This window comes from Scylla paramamosain, chromosome 28, assembly GCF_035594125.1.
Source record: "Scylla paramamosain isolate STU-SP2022 chromosome 28, ASM3559412v1, whole genome shotgun sequence".
Taxonomy (NCBI): domain Eukaryota; kingdom Metazoa; phylum Arthropoda; class Malacostraca; order Decapoda; family Portunidae; genus Scylla; species Scylla paramamosain.
Genome location: NC_087178.1, coordinates 13,356,847 through 13,374,750, shown reverse-complemented (window position 1 = coordinate 13,374,750; position 17,904 = coordinate 13,356,847). Strand labels below are relative to the sequence as shown.

General features: G+C 36.8%; 1 protein-coding gene across 1 annotated transcript in view; it reads right to left on the bottom strand.

Moving 5' to 3' along the window:
- LOC135114949 (probable palmitoyltransferase ZDHHC24) overlaps positions 1-17,442 on the bottom strand; it is an 18,188-nt gene extending 746 nt beyond the window's left edge. The window contains exons 1-5 of the mRNA XM_064031255.1: positions 17,309-17,442; positions 8,704-8,817; positions 8,148-8,297; positions 7,663-7,894; positions 2,887-3,122 (exon numbers count right to left, since the gene is read on the bottom strand). Coding sequence (XP_063887325.1) covers positions 2,887-3,122; positions 7,663-7,894; positions 8,148-8,297; positions 8,704-8,811 — 726 coding nt within the window. The 5' untranslated portion in view covers positions 8,812-8,817; positions 17,309-17,442. The remainder of the gene's footprint in view (positions 1-2,886; positions 3,123-7,662; positions 7,895-8,147; positions 8,298-8,703; positions 8,818-17,308) is intronic.
- Positions 17,443-17,904: the final 462 nt, after the last annotated feature.

The window sequence follows — 17,904 nt, the reverse complement described above, 5'->3', positions numbered from 1 at the left end:
GGTGACTGAAGAATGGCAGGGAAGAGGAGCAACAATAGAGAGGGAATATAGTATGATTGAGAAGGAATGTAATATATTGAAAGTTATGTACACAAATATAAATGGGCTTGTGTCAAGTATACTGGAAGTGAAGGATATTCTAATAGATAACAAGCTGGATATTGTATATTTAATAGAGACCAAATTAAAAGAGGAAATACAAATAAAATCTGAAAAGAAAGAATACAATATTTGGAGGAGAGACAGAAAAGATAAAAGTGGGGAGGAGTGTTAATACTGGTGAAGAAGGATATCTTTGTTGAAGAAGTGGAATACAGTGATGGGATGGCAGAAGTTTTGGGCATTGTAGTTAAAGACAGGAAAAAAAAGAAAAAGATTATTGTCACATATATACCACCCAAGACAATGCATGGAAGGCAAATGAGCATAGGAAGATGCAAGAAGTATAGAAATGCTTGGAAAATATGATCAGAAAAACAAATAAGGTGTTGCTTATGGGTGATTTTAATTCCAAGAGTGTACATTGGGAGGAGTTGGAACTAGGGGAGGGTGCAGGTTTGTTGAGTGAAGAGATAATGCAATTAGTGATGGTGAGTACTTTAGAGTAGTGGGTAAATGAAGCTACAAGATACAGAGGAAAAGAGCAGCCTTCAATGCTTGACCTACTGTTTACCAGCAAGCCAAAATTCAGGCCAAATATGAAGCATCTGGCCCCATTTGGAAAGTGATCATGTTGTAATAGAGGTTAAATTAAAAGGGATAAAAGCAAAGTATTGGAAAGAATACAGAAATGGCAGACTAAACTATGCAAAGGCAAATTCTGAAGAACTTTTAAAAATTTTTATGAAAGTATAATAAAGTGGGATAAGCTGTTGAAAGACAAGGATGTACTGATAAAATATGAAGCACTATTAGATAAGTACAATGAAGAAGTGTTTGAATTTGTACCAATGTACAAAGTGAAAATGAGTAAGCATAGTTGGTATAATGCCAGAAGTTTGAAGTCCAAAAAGGACAAGGACAAGGCACGTAAGGTGAAGAAGCTGTGGAATGAAGGAAATAGAAAAGAATATAAAAAAAAGCAAGAAATGCATATTTTAGGATAAAAAGAGATGAAGAAAGGAATTTTGAAAGGGATATAGTGAACAAATGTAAAGAGGAACCTAAGCTTTTCTATAGATACATAAATGGTAAAATGAAACAGAGACAGTACTGTTAAGTTAAAAAAAGTGGAAGGATATATGAAGATGACGAGGAGATGAGCGAAATTATGAATGAGTTTTAAATCTGTATTTTAAAAAGGAGGCAGATTTTGTAATGCCTACAGGTGGATTGTCAAATGAAGGGTTCCATGATATTAAGGTGGAAAAGTATGAAATCTACAAGCTGTTGAGTGACAATGTTAGAAAAGCAATGGGACCAAATGGTGTGTCAGGGGGGGTATTGAAAGAATATAGAGACCAACTGGTGGAGCTAATCTGGAATGTGGTAAATAGTTCATTGAAAGTAGGAAGAGTGGCCAAAGAATGGAAAAGAGCCAATATAATGCTTGTTTATAAAGGAGGTGATATAATGAAGCCATCAAACTATAGGCCGGTAGCATTAACTAGCATCATAGGTAAACCGTGAAATTGTAATAAAAAGCAAATAGGTGCAGCATTTGGAAGAACATGAGGTAATTACAGATAAAGAATCTGGATCTAGACGAAAAAAATGTGTTATAAATCACATGAGCTTTTATACTAGAGTGATAGAAGTGGTGCAAGAATGAGATAGATGAGTGGATGCTGTATATCTGGATATAAAAAAAAGCATTTGACAGGATTCCACACATGAGCCTACTGTGGAAACTGGAAAATGTCAGAGGATTAAAAGGCAAAATATTAATTTAGTTGCAAAACTATTCGAAAGATAGATAAATGAGGGCAATATTTCAAGGGATAATATTTCAAGCTGAAATGAGGTAACAAGTGGAGCGCCACAAGGATCTGTATTAGCACCGATTATGTTTCAGATTCACATAAATGATAAGCAGAAAGGATTAATTAGCTACATTATTATTTTTCCTGATGATGCAAAGTTGCTAAGAGCTATAAAGAACCAGGAGGATTGTAAGAACCTACAGAGAGATTAGGATAAAATTTATGCTTGGAGGCTAAAGTGAAAACTTGAATTTAATCCTGAGAAATGTCATGTGATGGAAAGAGGAAAAGTAAAAGACCTACATAGAACTATAAAATAGGTGAAAATACAATGATGAAAAGTAATAAAGAAAAGGATTTGGGGGTGATTATTCAGGACACACTATCACCAGAGAAACATATAATAGGATGTTAAATAAAATTAGAGTGGCTTTTAATTCCATGGACATGGATATGATGAAAAAAATAATTACAACCATGATATGATCCAAGTTGGGGTATGGTGCACTTGTATGGTCTCCACTTAGGAAGAAGAATATAAGGAAATTGGAAAGAATACAGAGGACAGCAGTGAAGATGGTGCCAGAATTAAAGGAAAAGACTCATGAAGAGCAACTGGATGAGATGGAAATGAGAAGAGAAAGAGGAAACTTGATAACAATGCATAAATTAATAAATCATATGGAAAAGGTAAACTGACAAATTTTGGAGATACATATGGATGAGGGAACAAGATGTACAAGAGGACATAAAAAAAGATTAAGAGTAGTAAATGACATCAAGAAATATATTTTCCTGTATTGAAGCAGTGATCTCTAGAATAATTTAAGTAAGAAGGTGGTTACAGCTGTTAGTGTGAGCAAATTTAAAGAGAAATTGGATAACTGCAGATAATGGAGACAGGAAAAATAAGCTTTATCTTGGACCCTGTACAATACAACTAGGTAAATACACACACACACACCTTCAGATTGTGGTTTCTTCCTTGGTCATATTTATGACCTTTGCGTGTGTTGTTCTCATGAGTGGTGGTGTTGGTCAATAAGAGATTTGTATAGTAGTAGATGAGAACTGACATAAAGAGGCAGCCAATCACATTGATGGAAAAGAGGAAGGCATACAGAGTGTCAATGCAGGGCTCCAATAGCAGCCACACTCCTGGCAGTAGCAGACGCACAATGGCCCACATGTTGAATCCTCCTGTAAAGTTTGTTCTTAGTTAACATTCTCCTATGTGTGTGTTTCCATAAAATCTTGATTATCATATCTTTAATATTTGCGCTGGTTTCAATGTTTATTGTACTGATATTATTGTGGCTGACTTTAATTGGTGGCAAATATTACATTATTCCTTGTGGAAATTTCTGCTTGTATGGCACACAATATCAATGTGTTATTGGTTTGTGTTGTGGCTTGTATATAAATTGCAAAGTCATATTAAGGGGTAATTCATGATAATCTAGTACAAATTAAGTATTAGTTATTAAAATAAAATAGGAAGTAGACGTGAGTGGATTACACATTTCCTTTGTTGGTTGATGTGACAAGGAAGGAGTGAGTATTGCTGCTTGGCTCAATATTCGCCTGCTACCAGCTGTTACCAGCACTAAGTCCTATTAACCCCTTCACACCCATGACATACACCTTTACGTCACGGACACGCTCCATACCAAACACCGTGACATATACAGTAAAATCCCTCTCATCCGGCATTCAAGTATCCGGCAGCTTCAAGTGTCTGGCACATTTTTCTCCGAGGGTGGTGATTGTGGACAAAATTTCACTTCTATTCAAGTATCCGGCAATATTCAAGTATCCAGCATGTCGGCGGTCCCGTTGATGCCGGATAAGAGGGATTTTACTGTACATATACATGCGGTACCCGTACATATTGCGGACTGGTTTTTCGTCCTGTATGCAGTCTATGAGCCTGGTATAGCCTACTGCCGGGAATAAAAATAAGCCACACCCATCAGCCAATCAATTTGCTTATATGTGGCGTGACTGTCCATCATAAAATATTACTGGCCGGAAGTGCCTCTCCATGCCCAGCTTGCCTAAGGCGATCGATACAAAAAGACGTACTTTAGTGTCTTCTCATTGCCTTGCCATTATTGGAAACTTATTTTTGCTATATTTTGTGATAGTTTTTAGGAATTTACAGCCATGTCAGACAGGGGTGATTCAGACTCTGATACATCATATGTGCCAGAAAGTGAGGGTGAAGATGAAAGTAGTGACAGTGAACTGGAGCTTAGTGATAGTGAATTATGGCAGGATGGTGATCCAGTTGAAGACAGTGGGTGGCAGTTTCTTGTCGACATCTTTGCTGACACACAGCCAAGTGCACCGCCCAGCTTCACTGATGGTGCTGCCCAAGGGCCCCAGGCTATTCCAGCCCTTACTTTCCATACTCCTGGAGATGCTTTTAGTCATTTTATAGATGGCTATGTGATTTCTAAATTGTATTCATGGGCTAATGAGAGAGCTGATGTTTATTTTGCTGAAAATCCAACAAAGAAAAAAGTACATGGGCTAAAGTGGAAACCAGTAACAGCAGATGACATGCATGTATCCTTTGGGTTATTGATAGCCATGGGAGTGGTACAACTACCCAATATGCATATGTATTGGTCACACAATGCAGTTTTTGGAAGCCCACAAGTTTTCACAAAGGAAGTGATGAGTAGGAATAGGTTTCTCTCCATTCTCAAATTCTTGAGATTTTCATCTGCTGCCACTGTCAAGAAAAATGTACTGTCAACCAGAATTGAACCATTTTTGGACCTGATGAGGGACAGGTGTCACTACTACTACTACTACTACTACTACTACTACTACTACTACTACCACCACCACCACCACCACCACCACTACTACCACTACAACTACTACTTATATTCCGAGTACTTTTATTTTCACCACCATCTTTATCTCATTACAATGATTTTTTATCATCATTAACATTGCCATTATTATTTCTTATACATTATAATATATCACTGTGTATGTTTATACCACATTGCTCATTTTTAAGTGGAAATAGTGGATTAATAACACTTTTCTAGCATTTACATGCATATTTCTTAAATATTTTTGGATGAGTGTAAGTCTTGGGGGTGGGTGGTATAGCCCTCGGCTACCTGGGCGCGAAGGGGTTAAGATGCATTCTCGCCAATTTATTGGTTTCCTTAAGTTAAATTATCTAAGTTGGCAAGAACTTAGAAGTCAAAATCATTGGGTATCACAAGAAAACTCTTGCTTTAACTATGAACACATGGCCAACTGCTGGCTTGAAACACCAGTGACCACCTGTCACCACTAGCTGTTGCCATAACTTCCAGCCATGTGATCCACAGCTACGTTATCAATTATTTATAATTATATTTAGGGATGCTTTCTGTGATTATGTGTTAGTTGGAAGGCAATTGGGTGAGTGTAACTCCAAATAGTTCCCACATTCATAAAACATTGAGTATGTAATATTTATCAGTGGTGTATTGGATAATAAATTATAGAGTTCCACGGACACAGATGTAGAGTGGGATGTGCAATTCTCATAAAATGCAGTTGCAAATAAGATTGTAGATGTTAAAATATCAAAATCTGCAGACATGGATGCAATTGCAGATTTCTTTTACCACCATGTCCATAGTTGCAGTTGTGGATGTGGATCAGTTTTATACATATTACAGTAATAAAAAAAGCATGATATTTATGACATAAAGCTCCTGAGGAGAAAAAGAGAAAACAGGAAAACAAAAAAAAAATAAAAAATAAAAAATAAAGAGAAAATATAGATATAATATATAAAAAAGATTGGTTTAGAATAATGTATTTCAAGAATGTAGAAGATGTAACTGGGGAAGGAGAGTACTGGGGACAAGGAATTTGAAGGAATAAAAATAGGAGGGTGGTGGATAGGTGGAAGATAAAGAGTAGAGAACAGGAAAGGAGTTCTTATTCCCCACTGCTTCCTCTCTCCCTCTATTTCTTCACTCACTCCTCACCCTGCTTATATTTATTCTCTGTAATTTCTTCCTGTGCTCCTATCTTCCTCCTTCACCCTTCTTTCACTTCCTTACTCCATGTACTCTCTTTCTCTCATTACAAATTCCTTTCCTCCCTCTACTTCCTAAGATGTCCCTTCCTCTCCCTGTTCCTTTCCCTTCCCTTCTCCTTTTGTCTTGTCTCAAACCTCCCTTGATGTCACCTCTCCCCTTATCTGTCCAAGGTACAGGGATGAGGGAGTGATACGAGTGATACCTCACTCATTTCATAGCCAACTGGTTCCCAGTCTTTTCTAAGTTCATGCACCTTCAAGGGAGCTTTTGAAAAACTTACACCCTAACACTTAGGATCAATAATTACAAAAAAATTACATAAATATATCATGTTTTTTCCTACACACGTTAAATGTATAATAAAACAAAATACTAGGTCTCAAAACCCATGAGGTTTGAGTTGTGTCAAAATGTAATATACTAATATAATACATAAATTTGTAATATTTTTATTTAAGTTTAAATAAATTTCTTACATAACACAATTTTCTTCCTAAAATATCTTTTCCTATTGTGCACTCTTATACACACTAGCCATGTCATGTAACCCTCCATATACCCCATGATTTTCAAGTATCCTCTGAAAAAATTCATGTACACTAGTGTATATCATGCACCCATGTTGACTATCACTACCATAGCATTGACTCACCATCCTTCCTCAGTCTCTCATCCTTTCAAATAATTTCATGCTTATTCCCACAGTCTCATTCTATTTATCAATCCTCAGGATTGTTCTTATTCTCACATTTCATCTTTTGCTAACTTTCACACTCGTGTTTATGTTCTCACTTACGAAGATTTTCACTCAGCCTCACTCTATCTCATTCCTACTTTCAATCTCACTCACACTAACACTTAATCTTTCACTTATTTTCATAATCTAACACATTTGTTTTCTCCTTCACACTGACTTTCACTCACACTTCTCACTTATTTCTTCCTATCCACAGCCATTCTTACTCTATTAATCTCTCAACTCACTCATGCTTACTTTCCATTTGACTCATTCATGCTGCTTGCCTTCACTCTCACTTATTTGAACTAATTTAACTCACAGTTCATGGCTCTCTCTCTCTCTCTCTCTCTCTCTCTCTCTCTCTCTCTCTCTCTCTCTCTCTCTCTCTCTCTCTCTCTCTCTCTCTCTCTCTCTCTCTCTCTCTCTCTCTTACACACACACACACACACACACACACACACACACACACACACACACACACACACACACACACACACACACACACATATCCACAATCTCTGCATTTTTTTTATGTGGAGGCTGAGGCAGAGGTAAAACTTTTACTCCCTGTAAATGTGGGGGTGTGGATATTGATGTGGATCTTTGGTTGTTTTAAAATGAGGATGCAGATAGTAATGCAGATAGTATCTTGAATGTGGATGCTCCACAGAAGTGGAAGCAGATATTCAATATATCATTAGTAGGTATACATACACATACAGGCAATATAAAAACAAAAAACAAGCTTTACACATACAGACTGGACAGTATGAGTAAAAGCTGGAAAACAAATTGATAAAAGATAATTACTATTAATCATAATTAATGCTATGGCACAAATTAACCTAAGCAGGATAAACCAAAGAATCTTCTTCATGATCATAAACTTCTTCATAATCTTGCATTATGCAGACACAAACATTGAACCAGGACTTACCCACATAGGGCCAGATGAAGCAGGCATTGAGGCAGGAGCAGTATAGAGTTGATCCCCACATGAGGAAAAGGAAGATGTAAAAGTACCTGTGGTTATACAGCCCCACACAGCATCCAGCAAACACACAGTGGTGCTCCTTTTTTAGCACACACACATTACAGGTGTTGCAGTGGCGGGAACGAGGAGGTGCAGTGCTTTCACAGACAGCACACACATGCCATCCAGCTGGCACCTATAAATAAAAGCAAAGTCTAAACTCTCCTATCTTGTGAGTCTTAAATAGACAGATAATTTTCTGGTCACAGTATAAAAAAATATCACAGGCATTCAATATATAAAATTAACATCATAATGTACCATATACACTCACATACACTTCAGCAGTGGCAGGACATTACTTTCTATGTAAACTCTTTAATTTCACATATGTGTATTTACTTTATATATGAAGCTTTGAACACTGAATCCAGCAGTTCCTATGATACCTGCGAAGGCAGCACCAGTCCCCGAGTGGAAGAATCGACAACAATGATGGCGATGAAGTTTCCAAATATGTTTATCACAACGTATGTTCCCAGGATGGCATGTAGGAAGTTGAGTGTTGTATTGTATACAGTAGGTGCTACAACATATACCTACAAGAGATAAGAATCACTTTAGTATACTTCTAAAGAACACAATTTCTATTTCTTTTTTGTGAGGAAAATCCAATGAGTTGTTTTTTTTGTATTTAATAAAATTTTATTTTAAGGAAATAGAAAGAACTTGACCTTTGAATAGAAAGATAGATCAGTGGAGCAGACTCAACTAGTTATCAAGTTGTTAGTGTAGAATGAATAGGAAGGTTTAAAAATATGAGTAGACAAATTCAGAGACAAGGTAATATGGACATACATAGGTGTATTATACATGAATTGAGACATGAAGCCTACTGGCTCCTCGGTTTTCCTTTTATTCTTATATTAAACCAATAAATGCTGACAACAATACCAACATGACTTCTATTCCTATATGTGAAAATGAAAAGGGTAGAAAACACACCTCAAACCAATACACTGCAGGGATGACCAGACTCATGAAGACCATGGCACTGAGGTCAGCAAAGGAGCGAGGCAGGAACCTTTTCCTAAAGCGGATCTCATACCCCATTGTCTCCTGTGGGACAGAAGGAGTAAATGTCATGCCAACTTGGATCTTTCATAAAAACATGGAAATTGATCTGAAATCTTCAGCCATGACAGTACTTTGCCAAGCCTAGGGATCTAATCCCTGACCAGGAGAACAGAATGACAGTAGCACAGATGTTAGAACCACGATGGTTGTCAGGTCCCTGAGTCATTCTGGGACCTCTATATCCTTGATCACTACAGTTTCTTTCTTCCACTTGGATTAATTTCTGGTGTTTCAGTTTCCCCTATACCATGAGCACATGAGTTCTTATTTCCTATTAGATGAAATGAGCTCCTTCAGAGAAAACCTACTCAGACATGCAGAAACCTACATATATCATAATACACACACACACACACACACACACAGCCAGGTAGTAAAGCATGTGGAAGAGTTCCACTGAAGTGGGAAATATGAAAAAGAAAAAATGAGATATATAAGAATAAGGTTTGCAACACAGGTACAAGCAGAAGTAATTAATGGGTCTTGGAGGTTGTCTGGAGATGAAGAATATAGGAATGTATGGATAAACAGGGATATGGATGAGACTGAAAGGTTGAAGCAAAAGGAGCTGGTAAATGAAGCCCCCCCAAAAAAAAACAAAAAAACAACAACGAACGGAGAAGTTTTCTGGAGAGTAAGAGATATGAGAATAAAGAAATGGTACATCAAACAGCAAGTTAGGTATGTTATACTAATGTAAATGGATTAATATCAACTAAAATGGAATTAAATGAATTGTTAAACAGAACCGCACCGGATGTTGTATTATGAGACAAAATGGAAAAATGAATGGGGAACTCCTGACACTGGTGATGATAAATATGATTTATGGATGAAAAATAGAAGTGACAAGGGAGGAGGGGGAGTGATCATTATGACAAAAACAAAAAAAATGTGTTAAAGTGGATAAGGTAATAAAAGTGAAGACAAGTCTGAAATTTTACAAGTGGGTTAGAAGTGATTAGAAGTGGAAATGGAAGGATAATTAATTATGTAGGAGTGTATATGCCACCTATGACCAATGCTTGGGAAAAGAAGAGCACAAAGAGATGTTGATAGATGTGTTAAAAGGTCTTGAAGAGATAGTGATGGAAAGTAGTGATATAGTTACTGATTGTTGGTGATTTTAATTGTAAGGAGATAAATTGGGAGACATTGACAACTAATGGAAGTGAGAACTCATGGAGTAATAGACTATTAAACTGGGAGTGGAAAACTTGATGATTCAATGGGTTGACTGAGATACCAGATTTAGTGGAAGAGATAAACCATCAAGACTTGATTTAATGTTTACCAAGGACATGGAAATTAATGAAACTATACACTATGATAGCCCTCTAGGTAAAAGTGATCATGTGTTGATGGAATTTAATTTGAAAAATGAAAATGTAATCATTGATGAAAATTATAAGGTGAAAAGATTTAAATATAGTAAAGCTGACTTTGAAAAATTAAGAAAGTACTTTGTTGCCATGGACTGGAAAGACTTTGAAGATGCAGAAGATGTTTGAAAAAAAATGGGATGAATTTATAAGAATATACAATTCTGCTGTGGAGAAATTTGTACCTAGAGGAGGAGCAAGATGTAGAAAGGGTAAAGAATGGTTCAATACAAAATGAAAACAGGCTAGACACTGTAAGTCAAATGCTTGGAATAGATGGAAGAAGAGGGAAACTGAGAGCAGATGGGAGGAATATATTGATGTTAGAAACAAGTGCACTGAGATAATAAGAATGGAGAGAAGAAACTATGAAAGAGATATAATGAATAAGTGTATAAATGAACCCAAACTATTCCTTAGACATATTAATGGGAAGATGAAGAAGAAGGAAGGTGTATCAAGATTGAAAGTTGAAGGAAAAATCAATGAGGATGCACAGGACATGGCAGATGTTATGAATAATAGTTTCAGATTGGTATTTACTGTGGAAGGGGTTTGATGCTGGAAGGGATAAGTTGGTGAGGAGTATACTAAGTACAGTCCCAGTAAGTTATGAGGAAATACTTGGTGAGGAGTATACTAAGTACAGTCCCAGTCAGTTATGAGGAAATACTTAAGATGATGAAAGAACATGATGTAAATAAAGCAACTGGTCCAGATGGAGTATCAAACTGGATATTGAAGGAATGCAGAGAACAACTGGCTGATAAAATTCCCAGTCTAGTGGTGACATCACTATCACAGGGAAGAGTACCAAAAGATTGGAAGAGAGCAAATATTACACCAATATTCAAAGGAGGAAATAAGGAAAACCCACTAAATTATAGACCAGTGTCCTTGACTAGTGCTGTAGGAAAACTATGCAAAAGAACAATAAAGGAAAGATGAATGGAATACTTGGAAAAGAGATAAAGTTTTGGCAAATTGTCAATTTGGATTTAGGAGGGGAAGATCATGCTCCATGAACTTATTGTCCTTTTATTCAAGGGTAATTGATATTGTACAGGAGAGAGACGGATGGGTGGATGGTGTCTACTTAAACTTGTAGAAAGCGTGTGACAAAGTACCACACCAAAAATTGCTATGGAAGATAAAAATTATGGAAAAATTGGAGGAAGACTGTTGGAGTGGATGGAGGATTATCTGGATGATGGAGAGATGAGAACAGTAATACAAGACCAGAATTCATCTTGGTTGAAAGTAACTAGTGGTGTCCCACAGGGGTCAATGTTGAGACTGATATGTTTGTAATAAATGTGAATGACATAAATGAAGAAATAGTTATATGAACTTATTTGCAGATGAGAAGGGTAGAAAATGTAAATGACTGTATGGTACTGCAAGATGATTTAAATAAGATAAATAGATGGAGTAAATCTTGGCAAATGGAATTCAATTTAAGTAAATGTAAAGTCATGGAGTTTGGTAAGAGTAAGAAAAGAATAAAATATCATTATGAGATGGATGGTGTGAAGTTACAGAAATCAAAAGAGAAAATGGATTTGGGAGAAACAGTTACTGAAAATTTGATTCTAGAAAGACACATTGATAAAATTACGGGAGAGACAATGAATTTGTTGAAAAAAATAAGAATGGCATTTTCACATTTAGATGAAGGAATGAAATAAAAAGTTGTTGATTTTCATGATAGAGACTATGACTGAAATATGCGGCAGTGGTGTGGTCTCCTAACATAAAGAGGAATATTATAAAATTAGAAAGAGTACAAAGAGCAGTCACTAAGATGGTTCCGGAGTTGAGTAAGTCAACCTATGAAAAGAGATTAAGAATGTTGGAAATCCTACTCTTGAACATAGGAGAGAGAGAGGGGATTTAATAAATATCTACAGAATGATAAATGGTGTGGAAAATGTGGACAAAGAATGTTATATAAATTTAGACACAGAGTACAAGGGGACACAGTAAGAAGTTCAAGAAAGTTAACTGTAGAAGAGACATCAAGAAGTATAGTTTTCCTCACAGAAGTGTGAACAAATGGAATGAACTCAGTGAAGATGTTATCAAAAAAAAAAATGCTGTAACTGTCCATGCTTTTAAGACCAAACTCGATAGACAGAGAGACGGGATACTATGAGATTGCTCCCTTCTGTAAACCACAACCAGGTAAATACACACGTATGTATATATATATATATATATATATATATATATATATATATATATATATATATATATATATATATATATATATATATATATATATATATATATATATATATATATATATATATATTAAACTCAGCTGTGACCTTACTGAATGTTTCCCCTTGTGTCTCACAACACAAGGGGGGTGGTCAGCCTACCCTCTAAAGACAACTCTCTTCATCCACACAAAACTACAAGCATCTAATAACACACACACCCTTCACTAAAAATTTCAAAATTATCACAGCAACTTCTACACCAGCCTTGGAGTCCCCATTTGGGTAGGGGACCACAAATGTCCCCAGGTTGGACTGTCCTTCTGACAACAACCCTAAGTGTCTTGACACCCCCCTTCAACTTTTCCTTCATTATCTTCTGCAACATTTGTGGTTTAAGATCTAATTTTAAATCTGTAGGACACCACCTCTCCTCTTCTAAACCTCATCTTCTTTTCGTCACTGGCACTCTGGTGTCTGAGGCAACTGACAGTAGCCCCTTTTCTGTTCCCTCATATTTTCTCTATCCTCATTTTTTATCCAAAGCTGGATGTTGCATTTATGTGTACAACAACTTAACCTGCTCTTGTGCCTATGCTCTTGAATCTTCTAAATCTGAGTTTTCCACCATCTGGCTATGACTATAGTCACTTTCAAACTAAATTTATCTGTGCTGTATACCTCTCACCTCACTCCTCTGACTATAAGAAATTCTTTGACTACTTAACTTCCAAAGTGGAGCACATTCTGACTCTCTTCCCTTTTGCAGAGATCTCCATTCTTGGAGATTTCAATGTTCACCACCAGCTTTGGCTTTCCTCTCCCTTCACTGACCATCCTGGTGAACTAGCCTTCAACTTTGCTATCCTCCACAACCTAGAGCAATTGGTGCAACACCCTACTTGTATTCCTGACCATCTTGGAGATACACCCAACATTCTTAACCTACTCCTGACCTCTAATCCTTCTGCTTATGCTGTTATCCTCTCTTCTCCGTTGGGCTCCTCCAATCACAATCTCATATCTGTATCTTGTCCTATCACTCCAATCCCTCTTTAGGATCCCTCTCAGCAAAGGTGCCTCTGGCATTTTACCTCTGCTAGTTTGGAGGACCTGAGGAGGTATTTTGCTGATTTTCCTTGGAATGACTACTGCTTCCGTGTCAGAGACCTGTCTTTGTGTGCTGAATGCATAACAGAGATGATAGTGTCTGGCATGGAGGCATACATTCCTCACTCTTTTTTTTTTTACCTAAACCTTCCAAACCTTGGTTTAACATAGCTTGTTCTCATGCTATACATAATAGAGAGATGGCCCACAAAAGGTACTTAAGTCTTCCATCACCAGAATCTCATTCACTTTATATTTCTGCCTGGAACCATGCCAAGTTTATTTTCCAAAAAGCCAAAAACTCCTTTATTAACAGAAAGTGTCAAAATCTTTCAAGATCTAACTCACCTCGTGACTCCTGGCATCTAGCCAAAAATATCTCCAATAACTTTGCTTCTTCTTTCCCTCCTTTATTTCAACCAGATGGCACCACTGCTATCACATCTATTTCTAAACCTGAACTCTTCGCTCAAACCTTTGCTAAAAACTATACCTTGGATGATTCTGGGCTTGTTCCCTCCTCTCCTCCATCCTTTGACTACTTCATGCTACCTATTAAAATTCTTCACAATGATGTTTTCCATGCCCTCGCTGGACTAAAACCTCAGAAGACTTATGGACCTGATAGGGTCCCTCCTATTGTTCTCCAAAACAGGGCCTCCGTGCTTGCGCCTTGCCTAGTCAAACTCTTTCAGCTGTGTCTGTCAACATCTACCTTTCCTTCTTGCTGGAAGTTTGACTACATTCAGCCTGTTCCTAAAAAGGGTGACCATTCTAATCCCTCAAACTACTATCTTATTGCTTTTATTTCCTGCCTATCTAAAGTTTTTCAATCTATCCTCAACAGGAAGATTCTTAAACATCTATCTTGTCACAACCTTCTATCTGATTGTCAGTATGGGTTCTGTCAAGGCCACTCTACTGGTGATCTTCTGGCTTTCCTTACTGAGTCTTGGTCATCCTCTTTTAGAGACTTGGTGAAACTTTTGCTGTTGCCTTGGATATATCAAAAGCTTTTGATAGAGTCTGGCACAAAGCTTTGATTTCCAAACTACCCTCCTACAGCTTCTATCCTTCTCTCTGTAACTTCATCTCAAGTTTCCTTTCTGACCATTCTATTGCTGCTGTGGTAGATGGTCACTGTTCTTCTCCTAAATTTATTAACAGTGGTGTTCCTCAGGGTTCTGTCCTGTCACCCACTCTCTTCTTATTATTCAGCAATGAATAATGCAGGGAAGCCACAGAACGCCTGACTTCTGATCTTTCTAAATTTCTGAATGGGGCAGAGTAAACTTGGTATTGTCCAATGCTTCAAAAACTCAATTCCTCCATCTATCAACTTGACACAACCTTCCAGACAACTATCCCCTTCTTCAATGACACTCAACTGTCCCCCTCTTCTACACTGAACATCCTCGGTCTGTCCTTTACTTATAATCTGAACTGGAAACTTCACATCTCATCTCTAGCTAAAATACCTTCTATGAAGTTAGACATTCTGAGATGTCTAACGCCAGTTTTTCTCACCCCCCACCAGCTGCTAACTCCGTACAAGGGCCTTATCCGTCTATGTATGGAGTAAGCTTCACATGTCTGGGGGGAGGGGTTCCACTCAAACTGCTCTTCGAGACAGAGTGGAATCAAAAGCTTTTGTCTTCATCAACTCTCCTCTAACTGACTGTCTTCAGTCACTCTCTCATCACTGCAATGTATCATCTCTTGCTATTTTCTACCACTATTTTCATGCTAAGTGCTCTTCTGATCTTGCTAACTTCATGCCTCTCCTTCTCCCGCAGTCTCGCTGCACAAGACTTTCTTCTTTCTCTCACCCCTATTCTGTCCACCTCTCTAATGCAAGAGTTAAGCAGTATTCTCAATCATTCAATCTGGTAAACTCTGGAACTCCCTGCCTACTTCTGTATTTCCACCTTCCTATGACTTGAACTCCTTCAAGAAAGAGTTCCAAGACTCAATTTTTGTCTACCAGTTTGGACCCTATTCGGGGACTGGCAGCTCAGTGGGCCATTTTTTTTTATTTGATTTTTGTTGCCCTTGGCCAGTGTCCCTCCTACATAAAAAAAAAAAATGCTTCTAGACCCTTCTGTCTTATTTTTGCAGATTTTCTAATTGAATGTTATTGAGTGATATGGTGAAAATTGAGAAATTTGAGAATTGGGCTGGAATGAAATACTTTCATCACAAAGGAATGTCACCATCAAAAATTCATTGATATGCTCAATACTTTACATGACAGTGTTCCTTCGTATGCAATAGTCACATGCTAGGTACAAAAATTCAAGCGTGGCACAGTGAAACTTGAAGATGAGTCAAGGTCAGGGACATCACTAACTGGCATGACCAAAGAAAACCTTGACTTTACCCATGACCTAATCATGCATGATTGACAATTGTCAACACATCAAGAAGCAGACAGGTTGGGCATTTCAAAGAGGTGATTATATCATATTCCGAAGAGGTTTGGCTTGTCAAAAATTTTCTCCTCATTAGTTCCCTTGTCTTCTGATTTTTGAGTGAAATACACTCAGCATACCATTTTGAACTGTTTGAAGCTAATGTGGACACTCAGATATAAAATATTAAGTACAGGTATATTTTGGTGAAAAGGAGAAACACAATAGTGCCTTAGATATCAGAACCAAAACAACCGCCAGGTGACATCATCATTTGAGTAATCAAGCCCATGAACACAGTTTTGGTGTTGTTTTCAGAGGATGCATTTTGCTGAGAAATAATTATCAGATAAATTCCACACATATAAAAATCTACCAGAATAAAAAAAAAAACAGTTTTATCTCTGCATTATCAGGATCCAGTTTAATAAAAACTTAATATATTTTTGTTTCTTCAAGATAATTTGCAAGAATGTACCATAAGAAATGATACACAAGAACAAAATTCCTTTAGGGTTTAATCACAAGAATATCAATCCTCTAGGAATTGAAGTATAAAAAATATCATTTACTTCTTTTTCGTCAAACAGTATATTCTGTATCTTACAATTCCACAAATCTCTATACATTTTTATAAAGTATATAAGTCAATCTACCTGTTACATGTGGTAGTAAGAGATGGCAGGGGAAGCAGAGCATATGCTGTAGCTAGGAGAGGATGCCTTATGATAAAATTGCTCTACTATGTACCAATGAATAGCTGTTGGGACTGAGGAGGCTTATGACATAAGATGCGTGGGGACTACAAAGGGTATTATTTCAGTCTTTCCCCGGTCTCAACATGGCATTTCTTATCCTTCTCATCAGACAGAGCTTCTCATTCTGAGTAATTTGAACCCCATATATACTCCACTGCAAATTATTTATAATGCTGACCACAACATTTAAAGATTTATCTATTTTTTGGGGAAGCAAGCTCGCTTGCTCCTATGACAACAGCTTGCTATTACAACCCATGTGATGAATAGATGGTAACTTATCTTATTATGTTATGTTATGTTAGGCTAGCTGAGGTTAGTTTGGTTAGGTTAAGTTAGATTAGTCTAGTCAGGTTAGGTTAGGTTAAGTTAGTTTGGTTAGGTTAGGTTACTCTGGTGAAGCTAGGTAAGTTTATTTAAGATAAGTTAGTTTGGTTAGGTTACATGAGTTTGGTTTTGGCTCATCATTAATTAATTAATTAATTAATCATGAGCTGTCAAAACCACAAAAGAATTCACATTAAGAAAAAAAAATGTTATAAGAAAGGATGGTGTTGCTAAGGCCACAAATACGATGGAGTGATACTAACCACCGGTAGAAACAAGCAATAAAGGTGAATTAGGTGATTGTTGATGGTCTGTGCTCGCCCCTCCCCCTCGAGATAGTCAGTTTCGGTCAGATCACATTTCGGTTTAATTAATTATTATTATTTTTTTTATCGGCTGATAAAACTTATTGATTTAAACCATTTGAGCCACTTATAATGTTGAAATATCATATAATGATTTTATTTGTATCATTATTAGTAATTTTCTTTTATCTTTTGTTTACTTTTTTGTTTCTCTCATAATATTTAAAATATAAATTTTGATATACACGCAATGTAATGTAAGATCATTCAGATTACAACATTTCCTTATTTCACCGAACTTGAAAAAAACAGCATTGCTGTTATTATTGGAGAATGCTTTAGTCTAAATCAAGAATAAAACTAGTTCATTCTAATCTATCGCATATTCTCCCTACACTGAAAAAAAAAAAAATTCCCACTAGTCCTAAAGATACAAATAGATAATGGATGATTAGGTTGCAATACTTCACAGCTCGGAAATAGGAAGAAATATAAACAAAAACCCTATGAAACGTGTCGTCTGCTTTTACCCAACAGACGATTTTCCCACGACG